Here is a 21048-nt window from a genome sequence, read left to right on the forward strand (position 1 = left end):
AAATAAACTCTGAAAAGCTATACCTTTGCCACGTGCCCGAGTCAGCAGCTCCCCTCCCCAGCCTAGCCCAGGCTGTCCCCGCCACAGCTCGTGGGAGCTCTGTAATTCCTCCCCCAAATCCCAGTCTGAGACCCCCCATCCCCAACCAGGATTGACCCACAAGACATCACCCCTCTGAATCCCCAATCACAGGGAGCCACCCCATTCAACGCCCTGAAATTCACCCACCAAAGGGGCCATGATACCCCTGCAACAAATCCCTGATTGTGGCTCCTGGGAGTCGATTTCAGGGGGCTGCCCCTCACAGTATGTCACAGCTTTCTGTTGCCTGCCCCTCCCCCAGCAACCCCCCACCACCACTTCCCATTCCCCATGCACACCTAGCATCTTGGTTTGATAGCACCAAGTGCTCAGATCCACACATACACATACACATATGGACCCTGCCCCACATTAAACACACATGCTCAGCCCCCTAAGCCACTTCTCTAAACTAGTGCAATATCCTCTATGGTAAGCAATACAATAAATGGATTGGCAGTCCTGGAAAGAGGTGGAGACCCTCTCTGAGCCCTACCCCACCTCCTGGAAGATTGTGTCTGAGCCATAATCACCCTGCCCCAGAGGAGACCCTATCAGTTCACAGAGAGATGGGAGGCCTTTGGAGATCTACAGCCCTTGGCACTTTGAGACCAAGACAGATCAAGGGACAGATTAAACCCAAACATTTTGCATTTAAGTGCTTTTAGGTGGCTGTGGTTCTTTGTTCCTCTGGCACCTATGGCCACAGCTATAGCACCCAACTCTCGGTGCTGGCTGTATTGCTCTCCACACACCAAACTGTATTCTCCAAATCTGCATCGGTTCTACCACTAAAATGGCATCACAACTGGCATGGCCACAGGACAAGGGCCCAGGCCCCTGCAATACAGCAAGACACATCTAGCCCTGGGGCACTGCTGCAACCAGCCCTCCATTCAGCCCTGGGGCAGTGCCACTTTGCACTGGCTTGCAGCCTATGAACTACTTTTGTTCCTATTTCTTCCTGCCACTTCCTCAAGACTTATTTTCCTCCTCCAGCCCTGAGTGCAGAAAGCCACGTTCCAATCCAGCACCTGTAAGTGGGACCCACCTAAAACAAATACCCGTCATGAAACTGGGGAAGTTCAGTTCCCAAATAAAATTTAAGGCTGGCTCCTCTCCCCATGAAGGTGCCCATCCCTTCTGGGAAAGGGTTTTAGACCCTGAGACCATAGGCACTGAGTTGTTTTTCTCGCTGCTTGCTCCTCCAATCCACCCCTCCCCCTCAACCCTCTTGCCTACTGCTTGTCCTCTTTACCCTCCCCAGAGCACTTCCCATTAGTTGCCAAATAGCTGTTCGGGGGCCAGTCACAGGCCCCACCCAATAGCTGTGGCTGGGGAGTGCTGAGCACCCTCCTTTTTTTTTTTTTTTTTTTTTTTCCCTGTCGGTGCTTGAGCCCCAGAGCACCCACCAAGTTGGCGCCTATGCCTGAGATTTAGCTAATGTCCACGTGCCAGGGCCCCAAGCCCCCAGCTTCAGAGTGTAGCCAGGAGGCAAGCACCATGGCACTAATGCTGACAAGTCACATGCTGGCATCCAGGGCCCCCTCGGGTGTTTCATTGCTGCTGCCTGCACTGGTCCTTCTTTAGCTAGTGGGATCCCTCCTGGAGCAGGGGGGAGCAGAAGCAGTCTGATGCAAGCTGCCACAGGGCTGGATTTCCAAGGGAAGCTGCAAATGTACATCCAGCTGAGGAGAGGTCCTGGGCCTGGCCCAGCATTCGGGCAGGGAACTGCTCTCAGTTCTTGGCAGCACAGCTGGGCTTGGGGCTGAGTGGCTGTGAGTAGGAAGAGCTCCAGTCCCGATGGAACACAGCCTCCAGCTGCTCCCGCAAGGTGAGCTGGGTAACCCCAGGGGCAGCCTCACTCTGGCTGATGATCAGCCCCACCCCTGCAGTGTTGGTGAAGTAATCCTCAGACCAGTTGGAGGTGCCTGCCAATAGAGGAGCAAACATCAGGTCTGCAGGGAATCAACACTAACTCATTCAGGGGCCCCATCCTGGCTAACACCCCTCCTCTGCTCTAACCCACTGAACCCCAATCCCCTCCCAGTTCTGAGGAAGAACCCAGGAGTCTTGGCTCCCAACACTCCCACCCATTATTGAACTCTGAGATGCTGTAACTGGTCCCAGTGATGACTTCCCAGTGATGGCTTCCCTGGCCTCCTTAGCCCATGATTCTAGACCCCTGGGGAGGCACACACCAATGTAGGCCAGGCGGTCGGTCACCATGTACTTGTTGTGGTTGACACGGGAGAAGGGAATGCGTTTCTGCTCAACCGATTTGGAGACAACAAATAGTTTCTGAAAGAGACAAACACAAAGTCACCTTTGAGCCTACAGGTCCAGCATGTCCTGGTATAACCTATAAAGGATGGTTTATGTTAAGAAATAAGTAGAAGTTAAGCTAACTTAGGCCCAAAACCTAAGTGTAGAGGAGTATGGGAAACTTACATTGCTAATGTGAGAAAGTTAGAGATAAGCTGGAGATACCATGTTATGAGAAAGTAAGAGTTAGCAAGGACACAACCCTGCATGAGCAATGTAATTATTCCAATGTAAGTTTATAGTGTAGACCTGGCCTAAGACTGTAGTACTGTGTAAGTGATAACAATGTGCCTGTTTGCTTATCGAAGGATTTTTCTTTTTACGTTTGGTTGTAGCAGTCAAAGTGCCACCTAGTGGTCCTCTACTAAATACATTTTCTGTAACTGACTAGAGGCTCAAAACTGAAAACTAAGATGGGTTTTATTGCATTTTAGCTTTAAACAACTTAATATTAATTGGGAACTTTTCAACACAAAGGTTGAAGAAGATTACACAGGTAATCTGTGACCCCTTGCCAATGCAGGGCACTGATACACAGAGAACTTCCTACCAGCTGGCCCCTGGGCTGAGTCATGGAGTGGAAAGGTCCCCTCAGGATCCAGCCAGCTCCAGCCCCAAGCACTTCAGGTCCCTATTCCTGCACCACTCCAGGACTCACCACTTCGATCGGGCAGCCCAGAGGCTCCTGGCTGAGGACACTGAGCGACTCCAGGAACAGGAACATGGACTGGTCTGAGTGCTGCCAGCAGCTGATAAGCAACCTCACCTTCACGTGCCTATTGCAGGCCGCAGCACGCAGCGCATCATCAATGACTGGCCAGAATCTGGAGGGCAGCCCAAGGAGACCAGGTCAGGGGACAGGACACCTCACATCTAACACCCCCCCAGCCATAGCCCCCCAAATGCCAAGACCCTGGGCCACAGCCTCACAACTGCTCAGCCCCCAGGTCCCAGCCCTCAGGCTATGGTTTCCCAACTGCCCACTCTCTGGGTCAGAGCTGCCCAACTGCCCTCCCCTCTCCCCAACCAGCCCAGTCCCCAGGTCATAGCCCAGTCCTCCCCCCCCCACCCCCAGCATCTGCCCAGCTCCCCGGTAACAGTGCCCCACCTTTCCCACCCCCTAGCCATTTATCTGACATTCACTAGTGCCAGCCTGTGTCTGACCCTCTGTCTCTCCTCCCCACTCTCGCTGTCTGCAGAGCCCAGGTTGTCCCTGCCACCAGTCTCCTGGGGGAGGATAGCATGGGACTCCCAGCTATGTCTAGAAGAGACAATGTCAGGGGAGCTGACTGCCTGAACCCCACCTCCAGCCTGCACATCCTGTGGCCCCCACCTCTTGGGCTGGCAGAAGGTGCACTGGGGGACATAGTCCATCACCGAGATGTAGACAAAAGCCTGGGCATCCTGGATGGTGCTGACAATGGCTGTGAGGTCTGGGGTACGGCCTGTGGAGCAGAGGGCGGGAGGGGAGCTCTGCAAGACAAACATATACAGGTACAGAGACAGGCAGTACGTGTGTTAGCACAGAATCCAAGAGCGAATGACAGGGCCTTCTGGGGCCCAGAACCCTACAGGGTCAGTATATGCCACAGCACAGACTCTGGGGAATGAGTAACAGGGCTTCCTGAGACAGGGAGAGGCCCCTGGTAGGGAGTCCTAGGTGGCTGCCCCCCATGCACTGGAGAGCCATCCAGCCCCTATGCCAATATTGTGCAACTCCCAGCAGTGCCAGCAGGCAGTGGCTGAGCACTAGGCCCCAGGATGGCAGAAGAGGTATCAGGATATACAGAGTCCAGGAAGCAGCCACGATGAGCTGCCTGACCCAACAGAGCCTACTTGGACACTTACAGAGAGGTACAGTTCTGCACTGCTGCCATTGAGCTGCAGCTTCAGGGGGTGGCTGAGGCTGGACTTCGCAGAGACATAAGCTGGCCACATCGTCGGGAGTGAGGCCCCCTGCCCTCCCAATGCACGGTACATGGCGAAGATCCGGTGCAGGTCACCGGCCACACAGCTGCAGTTGTAGAGCACAGCACCCAGCTCCTTTACCTGCAAGGCAAGGGTGTTTGGGAACAGCCATGCAGCAAACATGATCTTGCCCCAGCTATAACAGGAGCCCCAGGCTGAACTCTCAACCTCAGGAGAGTGAGTGCAGCCCCAGTGGGCAGACAGCCTCACCACCCAAGCCCAACTCCAACATGAGCCCCAGCTCCAGTCCTAACCCTGCCCCACAGGGACCCAAGAGAGTGAGCCCCAGTCCCTGTGAGCACTCAGTCCCCCTGCGTGCACCCCGCAGTACCTGTGTCAGTGAGCGCTAGTCCCTGTGAGCACACCTCCCTTCTTCCCAAAACCTCCCCCAGCGCCAGTCCCTGTGAGTAACTCCCCTCTGTCCACCCTCTACCCACTGTGGTACCTGTGTCAGCGAGCGCCAGTCCATGTTGGCGCTGCCAATGTAGACGTGCTTGCCATCCACCACCCAGAACTTGGTGTGCACAATTCCCCCAGTCAGGCGCTCCAACTCCACATACTTTATGTCTGCACCTGCAGGGGGCACCAGCAGAACAGTGGCCATGACACATAGACATCCTTTCCCACTTCTCTCAGCCTGGCTATCCCAGCCCAGCTGGCTGGGGTCTTGTCTGCCCCTTTCCTAGGGCTGACACTTCCCCTCATGCCCTATCCCCACCCAGTCTTGGGGTTTATCCCGACCCCTATGTTACCTTTGCTGGCCAACTCTTCGGTGTCTCGGTCAGACTTTTGGGGGCTGTTCACAGCAATGTTGAGCTTCACCCCCCGAGAGGGCAGGTCCTGCAGCTTCTCCAACACCTGCCTGCCCTGCAGGGAGCAGCATGAATGTTATGGCTTAGCAACCCCTTCCTTCCCTCTCACCGCAGAACAGGAGCGGACAAGGGCTCCCTCCGCCTATGCCGAGCCCCACCTGCCAGGATGAGGGTTCTTCCTCCTTCATGTCTGAGTCCCGGAGAGTGAAGTAGAAAGCTGCGATGTCCACAGAGCGGTTGGCAGCATCCAACAGGTCCATCCAGGCCTGGAAAATGGGGAGGTGGCGGGGGCTAGAGTGGTTGTAATCCAGGCCCACAGGGATGCTTTCCACCAGCACCAAACTGCAGCAGCCACAGAGAGAGAGGCGAGATGGGCAGGGTTAGGAGACGGACTCCTCAACATGGGTAGCGAGGGCATCAGTACTTGCCAGGAGAAGCAGAGACCAGAGCAAAATCCAGCTCCTCTCCACTCCAAGGATCTGCTGAGTCCGAGGGCAAGCACAGACATCTGCTACCTACTGCCTGCAGTCTTGCTGTCACTATGTGCTACTGCCCACCATCTCCATGTGACAGCCTGCCCCCTGCAGGATCCCTTACCTGCACTGTGAGCTGCACTCCTCATCCGGCTCTCTCCACAGGCTGGCGACATGGCTCCAGCCCAGCTGCCATTGCTCCATCAACCCCAGGACAGAGACGGGGCTGCTGTGCTCCCACAGGAACCAACCAGAGAAGCCCAGGATGAGCAGGAAGGGAAGAAGGATGCAGCAGGTGGAGGAGAAAAGGAAATGCTAACAAGAGAGAGAATAGCGCTTAGTGGGGAGCCCTGCCTGAGGCAGGAACCAACATAAAGGGACACCTCTCCAGGAGCCTCATGGACAAGGACCCATATCTGTGTCCATCCAACCCTTCCAGGGACAGAACAGGGGCTGGTTGGACCAGGTCTGCTCTCTTCCAAGTAGTAGTGTCCAGAACCCGATGCTGCAGGGAAAGGTTGCTGAGCACAGTGCTCTCCATGGCAGGGAATGTTCCATCCAGCAGTGGTTGAGCCAATAATGCCCTCTCACAGGCTGAGACTGCCCTCCAGGCAGTGTGACAAGGCAACTCTGCGCTCTTACTTCCCTGCCTGTGGCATTAGGGTATGGCTCTGAGGGGAACTGCCATGGCTGTCAGGAAATGGGTCAGCTGTTTAAAGGGAGACTATGCTAGGGACCCAGCACAGACATGGAGCAGAGAGCTCAGCACATAGACTGCCTGGACACTCCAGTGCAGAAGTGTGGATCTCTCCTTTACCTTGCTCGGCTTCCATGGGCTCTTGGGTCTGGGGGCTGGTGCCCTGATTGCTGCAGTTTCTGTCCACGTCGCCAAGCCTGGTGTTCCATGGGCAACGCGCCGCACCCTGAGAGTATCTGTTTCTGTCAGGCCTGGCGTCCCAGGTGCCACACTCCGCAGTCTGGGAGCTGCACTCTGCCACCTGGGGGTGCTGATCTGTGCCCTGTCCTGCAACCTTGGGGCCCCACCCTGTAGCCTAGGGAAACTGCTGGCTGCCCCGCCTTGCAGCCAGATGGCTGTGCCCTGCAGCCTGGGGGTGTTGTTGGCCGCTTTGCCTTGCAGCCTGGGGGCCATGATCTCTGTGACAGTGGCGGTCTCTGAGCCCGGCAATGCAGTCTCCAGCACCTGCAGTTGGGCTCTCTCATCTCTGAACTCTTGCCAGTCCAGGTTCAGCTTCTGCAGTGGGAGACAGCCAAGCCAAAGGGTGGTCCTTAATCTGGCTGAGAGGCAGCCCCCAGCCCCCCAAGCATTGTCCCTCTGGTGCAAGGATAAGAATGGCCTACAAGAGCACTGAGCAATAGAGGGGTACAAGTTGGGAGAAAGAGAGCTGCAGAGCCTGAGACCTGGGATCAGCCACTACCTGTGCCTAATGTCAGGGTCTGCTAGCCAGCCTCAGTGAGGCTGCTCCATGCCCCACCTAGAGTAGGCTGGGTGGCATCAGCAAGAGCCACAACCCAAGACCCCTATTTCTCATGGGAGGGCCAGACTGTCCATGGGGCAACAGGGCTTGGGGCCAGGGAATAGGATCTTGGGCTTTCACTGATAAAGCGCCCCCGGCTCTGATCCAGTCCCAGTGCAGAGCGATTGGCTGGCTCAGTTAGGTCAGGCATGGGAGAAGGAGCCTTTTGCTGCTAGGAGGCATCAGCTCCAATCCAGCCTCAGCGTCAGGGAGGACTGGTTGGCTCAGGAGGCTGGGGAATGGGACACGGGGCCTTTTCTCTCTAGGGGGCGCTGGCTCTGATCCAGCCCCAGATCAGTAGTGACTGAAACCCATTCTAATCTGATAGCTGTTTGCTGACCCCAGTCCATCAGGCAGATGTCCCCAGCACAACTATTCCTAACTGGTCCCACTGTGGCCAGCCTCAGCAGAAGAGAGACTGTGGACACAGAACACCACCCTCACCTCTAGGGGGAAATCCTGGACGGCTGACGCATAGTGGCTAGAGAAGGGAGGGACCACATTACCTCTTTCTCCCCTGAGCTCTCACTTCGGGTGGGGAAAAGCTCCTCCTTTTCTTCATCCTCCTCTGAGATCTGCAGCCTCTTCAGCCTCACATAGGGTGACTGGAAGGGAAACAGAAATAGCCAGATATCAGCTCTGCCAGTGCACAGTCTCTGAGAGACGCTACATGGGGCTAATGAAAACAACAGCCCATCTGCATAGGTCTGTACAGCACCAAACCTCCAATCCCTGTGGAGTAGGGGTGAGGGACAATGGGGGAGGGGATCACTCCAGACCCAGACATGCAAGCCAGCACAGACAAGACAGAGTGACTCACCAAGTGGGCATCTTGGTCCAGTGCCACCCGTCTATTGCTCCTGGAAGCCTCCAGCCTTGCCGCTGGCTTCCGGGATAGGCCTCTCTTCATTGCAGTCCTGGTGGGTTCATCCTTGAGCTGGGGCAGTGGAGGCTCCCTGGTTAATATTGGCAAGGGCTCCAGGGCTGACCCAGCCGAGGGCTCCAGATCTGGCATGGGAGTAGGGTCACTGGCTGGAGTGGGCGATGGATCCCGGGCTGGAGTAAGATGCAGTTTGTGGGCCTTGATGCTGGCCCGGGGCTGCAGAACAAGGGGCAAGCTCCCTCCCTCAGCACTGGACACCTCTCTCAGGACCTGTAGAGGAGTGTGGGACCCTGATTAATATTCCTCTCCCAGGTAGAATAGGAGCTGGACACTGACGCTGGGAGCTGCCCACATCTACAGGCTCAATTTCATCAGAGATTACAAATTAACAAGGGACTGTAGTTTACAGCGCTGTTAATCCTCATTACATTTAGCACTTTACCTAAAGCCTCAGCTCCTGTAAGAATTGCAGCTTGCCCTTTAAAAAGTTTCTAACCCTCGTAATTGCAGAGAAAAGCTTGAAAACATGACCCAGGTATGCGCCTAACAGTCCCTAGACATGACTTGGGCATGACCCTAAGAACTCAGATGAAAAGGAACATACATTTATTCTTGTTTTTAAATTACATTATTTCTTGGGGCTGGTCAGAGGTGAACTGGTCCTTTAAGGGGGAGGAGGGGCTCAGCTTCACCTGTGCTAAACTTAGCCCACTTCCCCAGGTGAAGGGAATTACACCAGGGGACCCTGAGGATGGCATGTAACTAGAAACCAGGCTGCTGGGGACCATAAGGGGTAGCCACAGAGGGGTTAGACAGGGCATATGTATTTGCTGAGGAGTAAGTCTAAGTTGCAGCTTATTAGGAGGGCTGAACTGCTATACACAAGCAGAAGCCCAGATAAACTGAAATAACGGGGGGCGGGGGGGTTTAATAGTACTAAACTACCCCCAGAAGAGCAGTACTGTGAATACACCATTTGTGGGGGGTGGTTTGATGTGAGATGGAAGAAAAACTGAGCTAGTAGCAGGGCCTGAACCCAGACTGTGTAGCCCTGCTATCTGGCCTGCCTCTTGATTGATTAGTGTTTTGGGGGTTGACAATACTGGATTTAGAACAGTGAGACCCTGTGCCTCAGGGTAATAAACCATCAGGAGGGAGAAGACACTAGTTGCCCAAACCTCTCTCCAGTATAGTCCCCTAAGGCTGCTGGGTGAGAGACTTCCCCCAAGGTAACTCCAAATCCCAGGTAAGAAATTGCCCCTTGGGGCTGAAAGTTTGTTCCTGGCACAGAGGGGTGTTTTCTTTGTAAAATGAACTTTGGGTTTTTTTGTGTTTTTGTTTTTTTAAATCTTAAAACTTCAGCCCTTGCCCACCTGCAGTGGCTCTACAGGCAACGGAAGAGTTGGTGGATTTGTGACACCACAAGTGACAAGGAAGTGAAACCTGACTGAGCAGAAACAGGGTTTCTATTCAGGCTGTTTAGTTAGATGTCAGTGAATTGCTGACATTTCTTTCATTCCAGCACTAAGGCAAGGAGAGCTCCAAGGCATAGGGAGGCAGTGTGTTTTAGTGGCTAGGTCACTGGTTTAGGGTCTAGTCCTGGGACTGCCAAAAACATGACATTGGGCAAATCTATCTATTTCCCCTCCCAGCCTTTGTTGAGTACAGAACAGCGTGAGCTCTCCAGGGCAGGGAGTGGCTCTTGTTGTTGTATGTTGACAAAGCACCTGTCTGCAGAGTCCTGATCTTGGCTGGAGTTCTAGGCAATACAATGTCAGAGATTTTAGAGCCAGAAGACACCATTCTGATCATGTAAACTGATCTTCTGCATAGCACGGGCTAGAGAACCTTGTATGGTAGTTCCTGTCTCAAGTCCAGAACTAGCACTGGCTGGAGATTTATTAACAAAACACTTTGGCCAAAAAATGTCAGAACTCCAACTGTTCCTGAAAAGGTATTGGGTTTAATGTTTTTCCTTGAAATTTTTCCCCCTCAGAGCAGGAAATTCAAACTGGGAAGTTGCTGCAGTATCCCACTCTCAAAACAAAGTTCTGGTTTTTGTTTTGAAAAGTAATTTCATTTACACTGGGAAAAAATGGTGGGGGAAGAAGTCACAATTCTCAGAAGGAAGCAGTTTGATTAACACAAAGCAAAAAAAGAAAATTCAATTCATGCCTTTGGCCTGATGCAGGAGGGTTTTTACTCTTGAAAATTCTCAAAATCACTTCCTACTCAACTGTCTGGCTGAGGGAAAGCAGAACTAGAAAAATCATCCAGTCATAATGTAAAGGCTGCAGGTGATGAGCGATCCACCATGGGGGGGGGGGGGTGTAAATTGTTCTAATGGTTAATTACACCCGCTGTTAAACGTGCCTCTCTAGTTAGTCTTCAGCTCCCAACCACTGGATTGCATTCTGCCTTTGACACCTGCTGTTAACTCTCCTCCCTATGCACGCAGTTACAGATTGCCTGTTTTCTCTTGGATTAAACACTGAACGGTTTATTAGCATGAGACTAAGGTCTGGTCTACACCTAAAACTTGGCTTGATGTAGCTGCCTGCCTCCGGGTTGTGGAAAAAGTCACACGCAGGAGACAGTTAAGCTGAGCTAAGCCTTGGGCTAGACACCCCCCACCAGGCTGCTGGGAGGGAGGATTTATTACAGCGACAGACCCAGCCATTCGGTGGAACCCCAGGCAGCGCTGCAGCAAGCGGCTGTCACAGCAGGGGAGCTGCAGGCACCGGTGCCGCGGTGCTGTCGGGCAGGCACAGCCTAGAGCAGCAGCTTTTCCACACCGTGACTCTTTCTGGCCCGGGCCCTTCTCCCTGTTCGGCCCCCGCCCAGCGCAGCGGGGTCCCGGCGCTATGACAAACCCTCAGACCGCGCGCGTCACCCGCTGGGGTGGGGGGAGCCCCGGCATTGCTGGCCCCACAGGCCGAGCTCCGAGTGCCAGGTTGCCCCGGAGGGCCAAGTCCTCGGCCGAGCGCGGCCAGGGCTGGGGAGGCGCCCGCGGGGCCGTGGTGCTGGCTGGGTCGGGGGGCGCCCCGCCGGCCGGAGCCTGCCCCCCAGCCCCTAAAAGCCGCTGAGGGCCTGGGGCCGGGCCAGGACGGCAGCGGCTGCGCTCAGAGCCGGGGCCGCCCTGCCCGACCCGCGGGGCTCCCCGCTCCCGCCCCCTCGAAGCCCCCCGCGGGGGCGCCCCCCCGCTCTCACCGGCTCCTCCGCGCTACTCTGCGCCAGGCGCGTGGAGCGCCTCACGGGAGTCCCTGCGCGCAGCGAGCCCCGTCTCCTCATGCCGGGCGGGAGAGTGGCGGGGAAGGAAGAGGCGGGCCCGGCTCCCGCGCCCGCTGACATTCAAACCCCGGGGCTGGTTTGAAATGACAGCTGGCAACGCGCCGGCCTGGGCCCGGGCGCGGCTCCCCCTGGCGGCCGAACCCCTGCCTGCCCGCCGGGGACAGGCGCCGCCACCCCGAGCCGGGCCACAGCCGGAGGCGCCCCTCGGCCGCCGCGCCGCGCCCCGGGGAAGGGGAGCGGGGGCCTCTACGGAGGGGCCGGGACACACCGTCGGGTATCGGCTGCCTCCCACTGCCTGGTGCCCGAGGGGGCTTTCACGGACACCTCAAGGGGGAGGAGACCCCGCCCCGCCCGGGTGAGACGGGGAGGGGGACACGGCTGAGGAGCGCAGCGAACAAATAACAAGAAAACAGACACTCTTGCTCTGCCGCGCAACCTCCAGAGAGCACAGTACAGCTCCCGCGTCGCTCACCCCGCCTCTCCCTCACGCACACTGCTCATCGGCTACTAGGGAGACCGAAGTCCCGCCCCCACGTGAAATGGCGGGCCAGGTTAGTTCACCAATCACCAGGCGGGCCTGGTGGAGTGACACCAAGCATTGACCAATCAATGGGAGGAGCCGGGTCTGACCAGTACCGGTTGAGATGGCTGAAGGGCTGAGGCACATATTTCTGCGGCCAGTCAGCGAGCAGAGAGTGACAGTTTATGGTAAACCAATCAACGGATGAGTCGAGTTGATGGACGGGCGCTTCAAACTAATCGACGGGAACGGGGATTGAATGACAGCAGCCGATATCCAATCTTCGGGGGAAACCGGAGACTGACAGTGGTTCCGAACCAATCAAGCAGCAGAGGTTGGAGAAGGGGCAAAGGCAGGCAGCAGGGGGCGGGAGTAGTGGGATCTCTTCAGGCCGCGGCTTTGTGGTGAGTGGGGATGTGGGGACTAGGCGGCAAAGAACCCCCTGAGCCGGGATTAGCCGCCCTCGCTCCCCCGCGCACCGGGACTCTCCCGGCCCCGCTCTCCCCACGCGGGACCAGAACCGGCCGCTCCCCTCACACCGGGGATCCCGGCCCAGTTCCCCTCACGCGGGACCACAACCGGCCCCTCCCCCCATGCCGGGACCCACCCCCCTGGCCCAGCTCCCCCGAACTGAGACAGGCGCCCTCTAGCCCTAGCCCCCTAAACCAGGAGCCCCCTGAGCCCGGCTCCTCCTACCCCCAATCAGCCCCCTGCCTGCCCGCCCCCGAGCAGCCCTGGCCTGACCGCCCAAGTGCCCCTCACCTAGTTTGCGCTGTAATGTGGGGGGCAACCACCTCCTCCCTGCCCAGGCTTCCCCATCCCCATACAGGCCCCATTCCTAGAGCCGGGACCCCCGCGCCAGCCCTCTCCCCCCCAGGTTACAGGCTCCTCTCCCATCTCAGGGTCATGTAGGGGGAGGTAACTCAGGGCCATGTTAACACGCCAGCCATGCTAAAATGGGGGATGCCTGCTCTAGGCAACAGCCAATGCTGGGGAATATTGGGGGGCACCAGCTTCCAGCCCAAACCTGGGGTGGGGCCCTGTGTATGGGGGTGATGGGAGCAGGGGCTTCTGGCTACTGTAGCCCACAGGAAGAGGAGATTCTGGATAGGACACTTCACAGCAGGAAGGGGATAAAGAGGCTCAGCATGAGGTGTGAGGGTCCACAATGGGGCAGGCTGAAGGGGAAAGGGATGGGGGCAGGCAAGGGCAGATAATGAAAGATGCAGGGCAAGTGAGGCCCCAATAGAGCCCAAGAAAGAACAGAGCTCAGGCTGAGGCAGCAAGGGGACAGATATGAGGCAGGAGGGACGGGGGCCCATTATGGGGCAGTCTGGTGGGGAAGGGATGTTTCATCAGCCCCTTCATCTCCAAGGTAACTCTGATTCTCTTCCCACCCACCCCCCCGCATTCCCAGGGGGCTCAGGGTTATGCCAACTGCTGCTCCATCCTCCTGACCACCCTTCAGCATGGAGTTCCCTGACCACAGTAAGCACTTGTTGCAGAGCCTGCGAGAGCAGCGACACCAGGGCTTCCTCTGCGACTGCACCATCATGGTGGGCAACACCCAGTTCCTAGCACACCGGGCCGTGCTGGCCTCCTGCAGCACCTTCTTCCACATGTTCTACAAGGAGCGGCTGGACAAGCGGGACCTGGTCTGCATCAACAATGAGATTGTCACAGCACCAGCCTTCGGGCTGCTGTTGGAGTTCATGTACCAGGGCATGCTGGCCTTCAACGACACTCCAGTGGAGGATGTGTTGGCTGCTGCAAGCTACCTGCACATGAATGATATTGTCAAGGTCTGCAAGAAGAAGCTGCAGGCACGGGCACTGGCAGAGGCTGACAGCACTAAGAAGGAGGAGGACTCCCCAGCCAGCTCTGAGTTCCTGCCCAGCACCTCCAAGTACCAGCTGCAGAGCCCTGAGGTCCCGCCACCACCTCTGCATCTGTGTGAAGCAGGAAAGAACACGAAGGAGGAGTGGAAGAATAACCCCTTGGAGAAAGCAGGCCCCCAGCAGCCTCCAGCACCAACTGCAGACATGGCAGATACTACCCAGCCAGGTATGGAGGGTGACTCCCCCCGTGGCCCCGTCTTGGGTAGGCCTCTCCCTCCAGCCACTGCAGACCTGTCCCTGTCCAGCCCCAGCAGCTCCACCGAAACCATCTCCCACAACTACTTTCCCCCAGGCAATGTGGCAGAGGCACCATCCAGCCTGGAAACCATCCCTGAAAGCTTAGCTGTGGAGCCACGGGTGGGCAACTTAGATGGCTTCTACCCCAAGGAGCTGAACAGGGGCCCCATCAAAGTGAAGGTGGAAGCCATTGTGATCTCTGATGAGGAGCCGGACACAGTGGAGCAGCTGGAGAGGCGGAGCATGGAAATGAGGATGGAGAGCATCTTCCAGAGGCCCACAGTGGAGGTAGGGCCAGCTGGGGGCTGCAACCGCCACCCCGATGGCTTTGAGGAGCCCAGTGGCATGGAGGAGGTGTCCTCAGAGGGCGGCTTCCTTCCACAGGAGCATCTCCCCTACCATATGATCCCAGTGCCGGGTGGACAGGGCTACTCCAACATGGTGACACCACCCCTGCATGAGCAGATGTACCTGCCAGAGTACGAGGCACACCCCAACTTCGGTATCTTCACTGAGGACGTCCCCACCTGCAAGACATGTGGCAAGACCTTCTCCTGCTCCTACACGCTGCGGCGCCATGCCACTGTGCACACACGCGAGCGCCCCTATGAGTGCCGCTACTGCATGCGCAGCTACACCCAGTCTGGGGACCTGTACAGGCACATCCGCAAGGCCCACAATGAAGACCTGACAGCCAAGCGCTGTAAACAGGACGTGGAGAACCCTTCGTAGTGAACCCACATCTGCCCCACCCAGGGATATAAGACATGCTGGACTCTGCTAAGCAGTACAGGGGAAGCCTTTGGATTCTCTCCTGTAGAGATGGGTTGGGGGTGTGGTGAGGCCCCCCCAGATGCTAGCAGGGAATTTTGAACTCTATTCAGGAGACACAGGGACCATAGACACAGGGACCTAACTCCAAACTAGCAGCTGCTCTGGCTCATGCCCTTGATCAATCATCTTCCTGCCTAAGCCACATGTACCACCTCCCTGCCTCCTGGAAGGAGTCACTGTCATTTCTTATACAGGGTAGACCTGGGCACTGGCCTTTCCCCCTTGGACTGTTGCCAGCTTTGTAAATAGTTTGCAAATAGCTGCATTGATCAAAATAATTTAAATTCTAACCAGGAAACACTTCCTTATATATTTATGCTCAGAGTGGGTAACAGCAGCTGGGAGTTCAGACCCAGGACAGTATGACTGTCAGGGTTACTATTACTCTGGGCAGGAGCTCTGCACAGAGAGGGGTTTAAAGTGATTGCTTCAGAATGAGTTTGAGCAGACACACAAACTTCATTTCCTCACCATCCACTCCAAGTGCTGACCCTTCTCTTGGTTGTTTTTAACCTTGGCAGGGCTACTTATGCCCAGACACTCTCTCCTTGAAAGTTACTCTCCATCTTAATCCCCCTTAGACAAAGGATCCCTGCTTTTAGGGTTTTATTGTTAAGCAAATCGTGGTTCTCTTTTCAAGAGGATATAAAGTGAGTTTTTAAAAATGGTTTCCCACCATTCCACCATTCCATTCCTGGGGGGCTACCCCCCTCCATTCCAGCCCCCCAGGAATGAGCTCCCAGAGAATGGGGGGGTAGCCCAACATCCTAGAGGATAAGTTCCCAGCAGCTATGAGGCTTTAGAGCCAACTAGCCCTTCTGCAGACCACCCAGGAAGGGACAAAAAGGTGGGTTATTTGCATGGGATGGTTTGTACCAGTTTTGTCTGTGCTGCTTACTGTGGAGTCTTTGGGCACAAGGGCAGATTGGTAGAAAACACCTCAAGCCAAGAAACCCGCTCGTGAAAACCCTCCTAAGGTTCCATGCTAAGAGTTTCTGATTCCCATTGTTTTTAGTGTCATGGCAGCATTTGGGCCCCCAGCTGCTCAACACCACCCCATGGCCCTAGCCAGCTGCTCTTTAAGCTCAGGTTGCCCCTCCCAGTTAATACTTCTTTGTCCCCACACACTGCACCAGCAGTGAATGCAACATGGTTCCTGCTCACTCCAGGGGGAGGGACAGACTCCACAAGCTGCTGTGCTACTAAACATGTCCTCATACCTTCTCCTCCACCTACCAAACCCAACAGCCCGGAGCTGCCACCTTTTATCCAGCTCATCATTTGATCCTCTAAATATAAAGCCCAGAGTGAAAGTGCTTCTAGGACTCATTTCTGTACAAAGCCAGGAGTTGGGGTCACTGCCTAGGACACAAGTTCTATAGTAAAACTAGCACCAAGTGCTTCCGCTGTCTGTGCTGTGGTCTCTTCTCTCCAGCACATTTTGGTGTCAGAGGGGTCGCTCCGGCCTCTCTGGCTCAGGCGGATGAAGAAGTCTTTTTATTTACAGGACAGGCTGCAGCAGCGCAACCTGCTTTGCTCCTACAGTGGAGGAGGGAGTTCAGTCTTTGTGGCTCTACCATTATTACACAGGCAGTTGGCCTGAGACAACCCCCTTGGTGGGGTGATATGGTCATTTAGCCACTGTTGGTCTGGAGCAGGGCCTGAGGGGTGAACAGCACCAAGCCCCACTCACAAGAGCTGGTTGAGATGAGATTCCACAGTTTACTCAATCCTACTAAGAATAGCACAAGCATGAGAAGAATGAGGTGGGCATAGGGGGAAGACAAACCCAGGCTTCTGGCCAACTCCAGAGGGGAGACCCTCAGAGTCCCCTTCTGATGGGATTTCCAGCTTCAAACTGCTGTGCACCTACCTGCCTTAGCCAGACTCCAGAAGCAGCACAGGAATATATCTCTTGTGCCATGGAAAGGGGGCCTCCAAGATGCTTTGTTCTAGGGGGCAGAACTCCCACCCAGATGAGAATTAATTTGTAGGAAAGTGAGAATCAGGAAGAATTTTTTCTACTACCCTCAACTCTGTGAGGAGGAAAAAATTCACACACACAGTTCCAAGTCCCTCTTTACATCTGTCTGGTGCAGGAGTCCCTGGAATCAGACTGGGACTCCAGAGCAGGGTACAGAACAGGAACTGCCTATTTAGTGGATGCTCCAGCCTCCTCAGGCATTATCCCAGAACATGAGAACAGATGCTTTCCCTCCCTGCAATAAATCAATCTTCCCAGCAGCAATAGAAGGAGAGGCCCTGGTACATGCACACATGTAGGGAGCAGGAAAGACGCTAGCTGCTATCTCAGCCTCCTCCTGCTCTACACCATTAGGAGCCTTGGGTGCTTAGATAACACAGGCTTTTCTAACCCAGCTTTCCTTTGCCCACTTCTGAATCAGTGACAGCCACCAGCAGAAAGCAGCCTATGATCAGTCTGAAATGAAGACAGGCTTCCAGCAGGGCCTCCAGGAGCTTTTACCAACCCAGCAGCACTGGAGAGGAAAGCACACAGCACCAGCTAAACAACCCTCAGCCTGGGGCCTGCTAATGCAGTTGTAGGTCCAGAACACTGTCACTACAGCACAGAACCTCCCATCCAGGACAGGTTATTTGCACCAAGATAACAGGCCCAAGGGACCATATGCTCTAAATACAGCTGTAACTGGTGCACTCCCCTCAGGCCTCTGCTGACTGGTAGCATCATGAGCTGCTTGCCCCTGGTAGGGGGGCTCTCAGTGTAGTCATTACTCAGCAACTGCAGTGGCTTGGCCATGCTGGATTGGATTGCCAGTCCCATTTCACAAAGACAAGCATTTACAGAAATGTGTTTTAACAGGGTTAACTAGTAGTTACAGGGTATGCTTCTAAAGGGAAGACATGCAATCTAAAGGACAGACAGTGCTTATTCCATGTGCAGGATTACCTTCCCTCCTACACAACTCCAACTCCCTTACAAGAGAACCAGTCTACCCCACAGCTAGGGCTCCCCTTGAGGAGGAGGTTCACCCCTTTTCAGGGAGGACAAGGGTCTCCAGTGATCAGCATTGGGGCTAGGAAAGCTGCTGGAAAATAAGTTTACTTCCTTTTATTCCAAAAGCTACCAGCATGTGAGTTCTATCCCAAGATCAGAAGGAACAGGCTGGGCTTTACCAGACCCAGGTGGTACAGCAGAACTCTGAGCCAGCACCAAGCAGTGTCCTATAACACTAGCCCTTGAGCAGTGGGGTCCTATTGGTCTCACAGTGAGGGGGGGGAAATCACACTGGCACCTATGCAAGAGGCTGGCAGGTGTGACTATCCCCACAACACAGAAAGGACCATCCCATGGGCACCACATGACACAGGGTAAAGGCACTTGCTCTCGGCTAAAGGGGGGGCCCTCAGTCTGGAGTGAGATCTTTCCTTTTGGAGCAAGGCTATCCAGTCACCCACTTGGGGAAGGGAGGAAATGGGCAGGTTCCTTGGTGTCTCACCACACCAGGGTAGATGCCCCACTGGCCAGGTAGGAATATCATTCCTACTCTGACCAGAGGGGGTGGGATGACTCTGTTTACCAAGCAGCAACATTTGAGTGGGCAACAATGGGTCCTCTCAGAAGAGCAGGGGGTCTGAGGCAACCAGCGGCCTTAACCAAACATCTCCTGGGAGGCGTAGGTCATGTAGAGGAACCCATCCTCATCTTGGTTTAGTGTGTACACTTCAGCCATGGTGAGTGACATGCTGACCAGGCTCCGGCTACCATCCACCAGCAAGTAGAACGACTGGGTGGAGCTGAGGGCCATCCTGTTCCTGGAGAAGCAAGAAGGCAGGAGAGCTAAGTCCCATCTAAGGGTAAGAAAGGAAAGCACTGACTGTTCTCCCCTGAGAACACCCACTGCCTGCATTGCTGGGGGGAAATGCACTACATGGGCATTGCCTGCACTTGCTCACAGCCACCCCTGCACTTAACCCACAACAGCTGCCAAGGAGAACAGGGGTTCCTTACCAGGACACCCTGAAACAAGAAGGGGCTGTTCAGAGAGCTGCAGTCTCTGCATTAGCCTTTGGTAGCACCTCTCCCAAAGCTGTACAGCACCCCTGAAACACAGCCAGGGGGCATACTAAGGGGGCTAATGACTGCCTAGGTGACAGCACCCCCTCCCTTTGTGGTCTCAGGGAGAGAGGGAAGCAGGACCCAGCAGCACCTAGGGCACAAACACCAAAGGGTGCAATACCAAACCAGACCCCCACCTCCAATCACACATACCTCCTCTTCTCTTACCGGATAATGGTCACAAACTGCCCCATTGTCAGCTCCTGAGGGACCAGGAACTTGGTCCTATCCAATGCTGGCAGCACCTTCTCCTTGGGGTACCGCTCCAGGATCACCTGGAAAACAGACACGTGGGAAAAGGAGGAAAGCAGCACCCCTCCCCAGGGCCACGCTGTCGAGATAGGCACAGCCCCCCCGCCCCTTTCCCAGTCCCTGCGGAATAAGGGAGGAGAAGAGGTGAAGGCCCATTTCCCACGCAGCGGCTGGTGTCCTTGGCCCCGGGCTACACGCTGAGCGCGCCCCACCTCCTCCAACCAAGCAGCCTCCCCACCCACTCACCGGGAGTTTGCTGGGGAACTTGGAGCGGACCCCGGCCACTTCGCGTTTTCTGGTAGCTGGAATGAGAAGCGGATCCGAGGAGGAGGATCGCAGTCAGGGGGGCCGAGCCAGGGCTTCCCCCAGCAGAGCCCCCCGGAGCCCGAGGGAAATGGGGAGAGACCCCGCGCGGGCAGCGCCCACTGAGATCTGGATACTCCGAGGAACCATCCGAGGCCCCCTCGCCGGTGGGGAGGGAGCGGGGGCAGGCAGGGAGGCAGCCCGGAGCAGGTCTCTCCGCACCCCAGCTGCGGGGAGAGCTCCAGCCCCCTTGCCTAGCGCCTGAGGCGGGAGCCTCTCCGCTCCGAGCCAACAGAGGGGAAGAGGGCAGGGCACCCCGAGGTCGCCCAGTGGCTTCTGGAGGGGACGCCCTGCCCTCGAATTCACCAGTCTCTCACTGCAGGGACCCGCCCAGGGCTCCCCTCTCACCGAAGCATTTCCGCTGCTTGAAGGGAGCGCGGGGCTCCCGGTTGCTGGTAACTGGCAACATCCTGTAGGGCGCTGAGCGGGGCTCGCCCGTCCCCGGAGCCCTTTAAATAGCGCCGCAGCGCTGCCCCAGCTGCAGCAGGATCCCTCTGCAACTCGCCCCGCCCGCGGGGGAATCCCTGAGGCCAGGGCCCTGCTGCTGCTGGGGATCGCAGGGGCCCTGACGGGACGGGGGGCTCTTGGTGGGGAGCAGGGCACTGAGGCGGGGGGAGGGTTTTTCTTCTCTGTGGGCTGATTTTGCTTCTGTTCAGAGAAGAGGAAGTCTGTTAACTGTACCCGCCCCCATGAAGGGGATGGGAGCGGTTATCTGTTAATTGCCCCTGTCCTCTATGATGGGGGGACAGAGGGGCCTAGTGGTCTTGTTAATTGCTCCTGCCCCACATGGATGGGGAGTAGAGAGGAGTCTGTTAATTACTCCTGCTCTCCATGGTAGAGGGGTCAGTTAATTGCCCCCTATGATGGGGATAGAGGGGGATCTGTTAATTGTCCCAGCCACCCATGGATGGGAGATAGAGAGGGAAGTCTATTAGTTGCCCCTGCCCCCACCTCCGACACCCTGTGCACGTCCAGCGGCTAGAGGGGAATTCAGCCGCATGGTTATTGAATCCCTTCCCAGGCTCCGTTAAGAGCCAAGCAGGAGTTCACATGGCTGGGCCCGGGGGTGGAAGAGGGGAAGGGAGAATGGACAAACAAGCCCAGGCACTGACTCGCAGTCACTCCGAAGGCCCCACCACCCGCGCGCCAAGGTGGGGGCCGGGCCCAGGGCTGCCATGGGAGGTGTCGCTGGTCCGGGGCATGGGGAAGTGACCTGTCCCCAAGGGAGCTGCAGCTATATTTGGGGGAGAATCTATCTGCCCCTCAATAGGGGAAGGATTTGGATGGCATTTCACCCTCTCTTGGGGTAATGGGGGCCTGTGCCCCCTACGCTGTATTCTGGGGGGGTGCAGTGGGGTTATTTTACCCCTCGGGGTGTGCCCGGGGGTATTTGTCCCAGAGTGCTTTTGAGGGAGCGTGTAATGGGTTTTTGGCCCCCTGGTATACGGCGGGCCGAGGAGATATTTTCCGTCTACTC

General features: G+C 56.1%; 3 protein-coding genes across 6 annotated transcripts; 1 reads left to right on the forward strand and 2 right to left on the reverse strand.

The window, feature by feature from the left end:
- Nucleotides 1-1457: 1457 nt before the first annotated feature.
- Nucleotides 1458-11749, reverse strand: LOC115654279 (phospholipase D3-like). 3 transcript variants are annotated; one of them, XM_030568296.1, is made up of 13 exons: nt 11637-11749; nt 8015-8347; nt 7701-7799; nt 6477-6911; nt 5784-5974; nt 5345-5528; nt 5127-5241; nt 4820-4947; nt 4255-4455; nt 3740-3879; nt 3065-3230; nt 2283-2382; nt 1458-2012 (listed from the first exon to the last, which is right to left on the reverse strand). In XM_030568296.1, the coding sequence occupies exons 2-13, from the start codon at nt 8207-8209 to the stop codon at nt 1819-1821; spliced, it is 2148 nt and encodes a 715-aa protein (XP_030424156.1). In that variant the 5' UTR covers nt 8210-8347; nt 11637-11749; the 3' UTR covers nt 1458-1818. The 3 variants fall into 3 exon arrangements, with proteins under 3 accessions (XP_030424156.1, XP_030424155.1, XP_030424157.1); XM_030568295.1 differs by lacking the exon at nt 11637-11749 and adding an exon at nt 11288-11456; XM_030568297.1 differs by lacking the exons at nt 6477-6911; nt 11637-11749 and adding an exon at nt 11288-11454.
- Nucleotides 11750-11985: 236 nt separating this feature from the next.
- Nucleotides 11986-16266, forward strand: ZBTB3 (zinc finger and BTB domain containing 3). Of its 2 annotated transcripts, none has more exons than XM_030568304.1 (2): nt 11986-12222; nt 13306-16266. In XM_030568304.1, the coding sequence occupies exon 2, from the start codon at nt 13358-13360 to the stop codon at nt 14753-14755; it is 1398 nt and encodes a 465-aa protein (XP_030424164.1). In that variant the 5' UTR covers nt 11986-12222; nt 13306-13357; the 3' UTR covers nt 14756-16266. The 2 variants fall into 2 exon arrangements, with proteins under 2 accessions (XP_030424164.1, XP_030424163.1); XM_030568303.1 differs by having other exon boundaries at nt 12218-12292.
- Nucleotides 16267-17933: 1667 nt separating this feature from the next.
- LOC115654284 (microtubule-associated proteins 1A/1B light chain 3C-like) lies at nt 17934-20742 on the reverse strand. The gene is made up of 4 exons (XM_030568306.1): nt 19920-20742; nt 19455-19510; nt 19125-19231; nt 17934-18652 (listed from the first exon to the last, which is right to left on the reverse strand). Exons 1-4 carry the CDS (start codon nt 19978-19980, stop codon nt 18490-18492), a joined length of 387 nt encoding a protein of 128 aa, XP_030424166.1. The 5' UTR covers nt 19981-20742; the 3' UTR covers nt 17934-18489.
- Nucleotides 20743-21048: the final 306 nt, after the last annotated feature.

This window comes from Gopherus evgoodei, chromosome 7, assembly GCF_007399415.2.
Source record: "Gopherus evgoodei ecotype Sinaloan lineage chromosome 7, rGopEvg1_v1.p, whole genome shotgun sequence".
NCBI classification, from domain to species: domain Eukaryota; kingdom Metazoa; phylum Chordata; order Testudines; family Testudinidae; genus Gopherus; species Gopherus evgoodei.

Coding starts and splice junctions, on each gene's coding strand:
- LOC115654279 (XM_030568295.1), bottom strand. CDS start 11,428: ATGTCAGCGGGCGCGGGAGCCGGGCCCGCCTCTTCCTTCCCCGCCACT. Junction 7,800..8,014: donor TGGACCAAGATGCCCACTTG/GTGAGTCACTCT, acceptor TTTCCCTTCCAG/TCACCCTATGTGAGGCTGAA. Junction 2,013..2,282: donor CGACCGCCTGGCCTACATTG/GTGTGTGCCTCC, acceptor CTCTATTGGCAG/GCACCTCCAACTGGTCTGAG.
- ZBTB3 (XM_030568304.1), top strand. CDS start 13,358: ATGGAGTTCCCTGACCACAGTAAGCACTTGTTGCAGAGCCTGCGAGAG.
- LOC115654284 (XM_030568306.1), bottom strand. CDS start 19,980: ATGTTGCCAGTTACCAGCAACCGGGAGCCCCGCGCTCCCTTCAAGCAG. Junction 19,511..19,919: donor CAAGCAGCGGAAATGCTTCG/GTGAGAGGGGAG, acceptor TTCTCATTCCAG/CTACCAGAAAACGCGAAGTG. Junction 19,232..19,454: donor AGTTCCCCAGCAAACTCCCG/GTGAGTGGGTGG, acceptor TCTGTTTTCCAG/GTGATCCTGGAGCGGTACCC.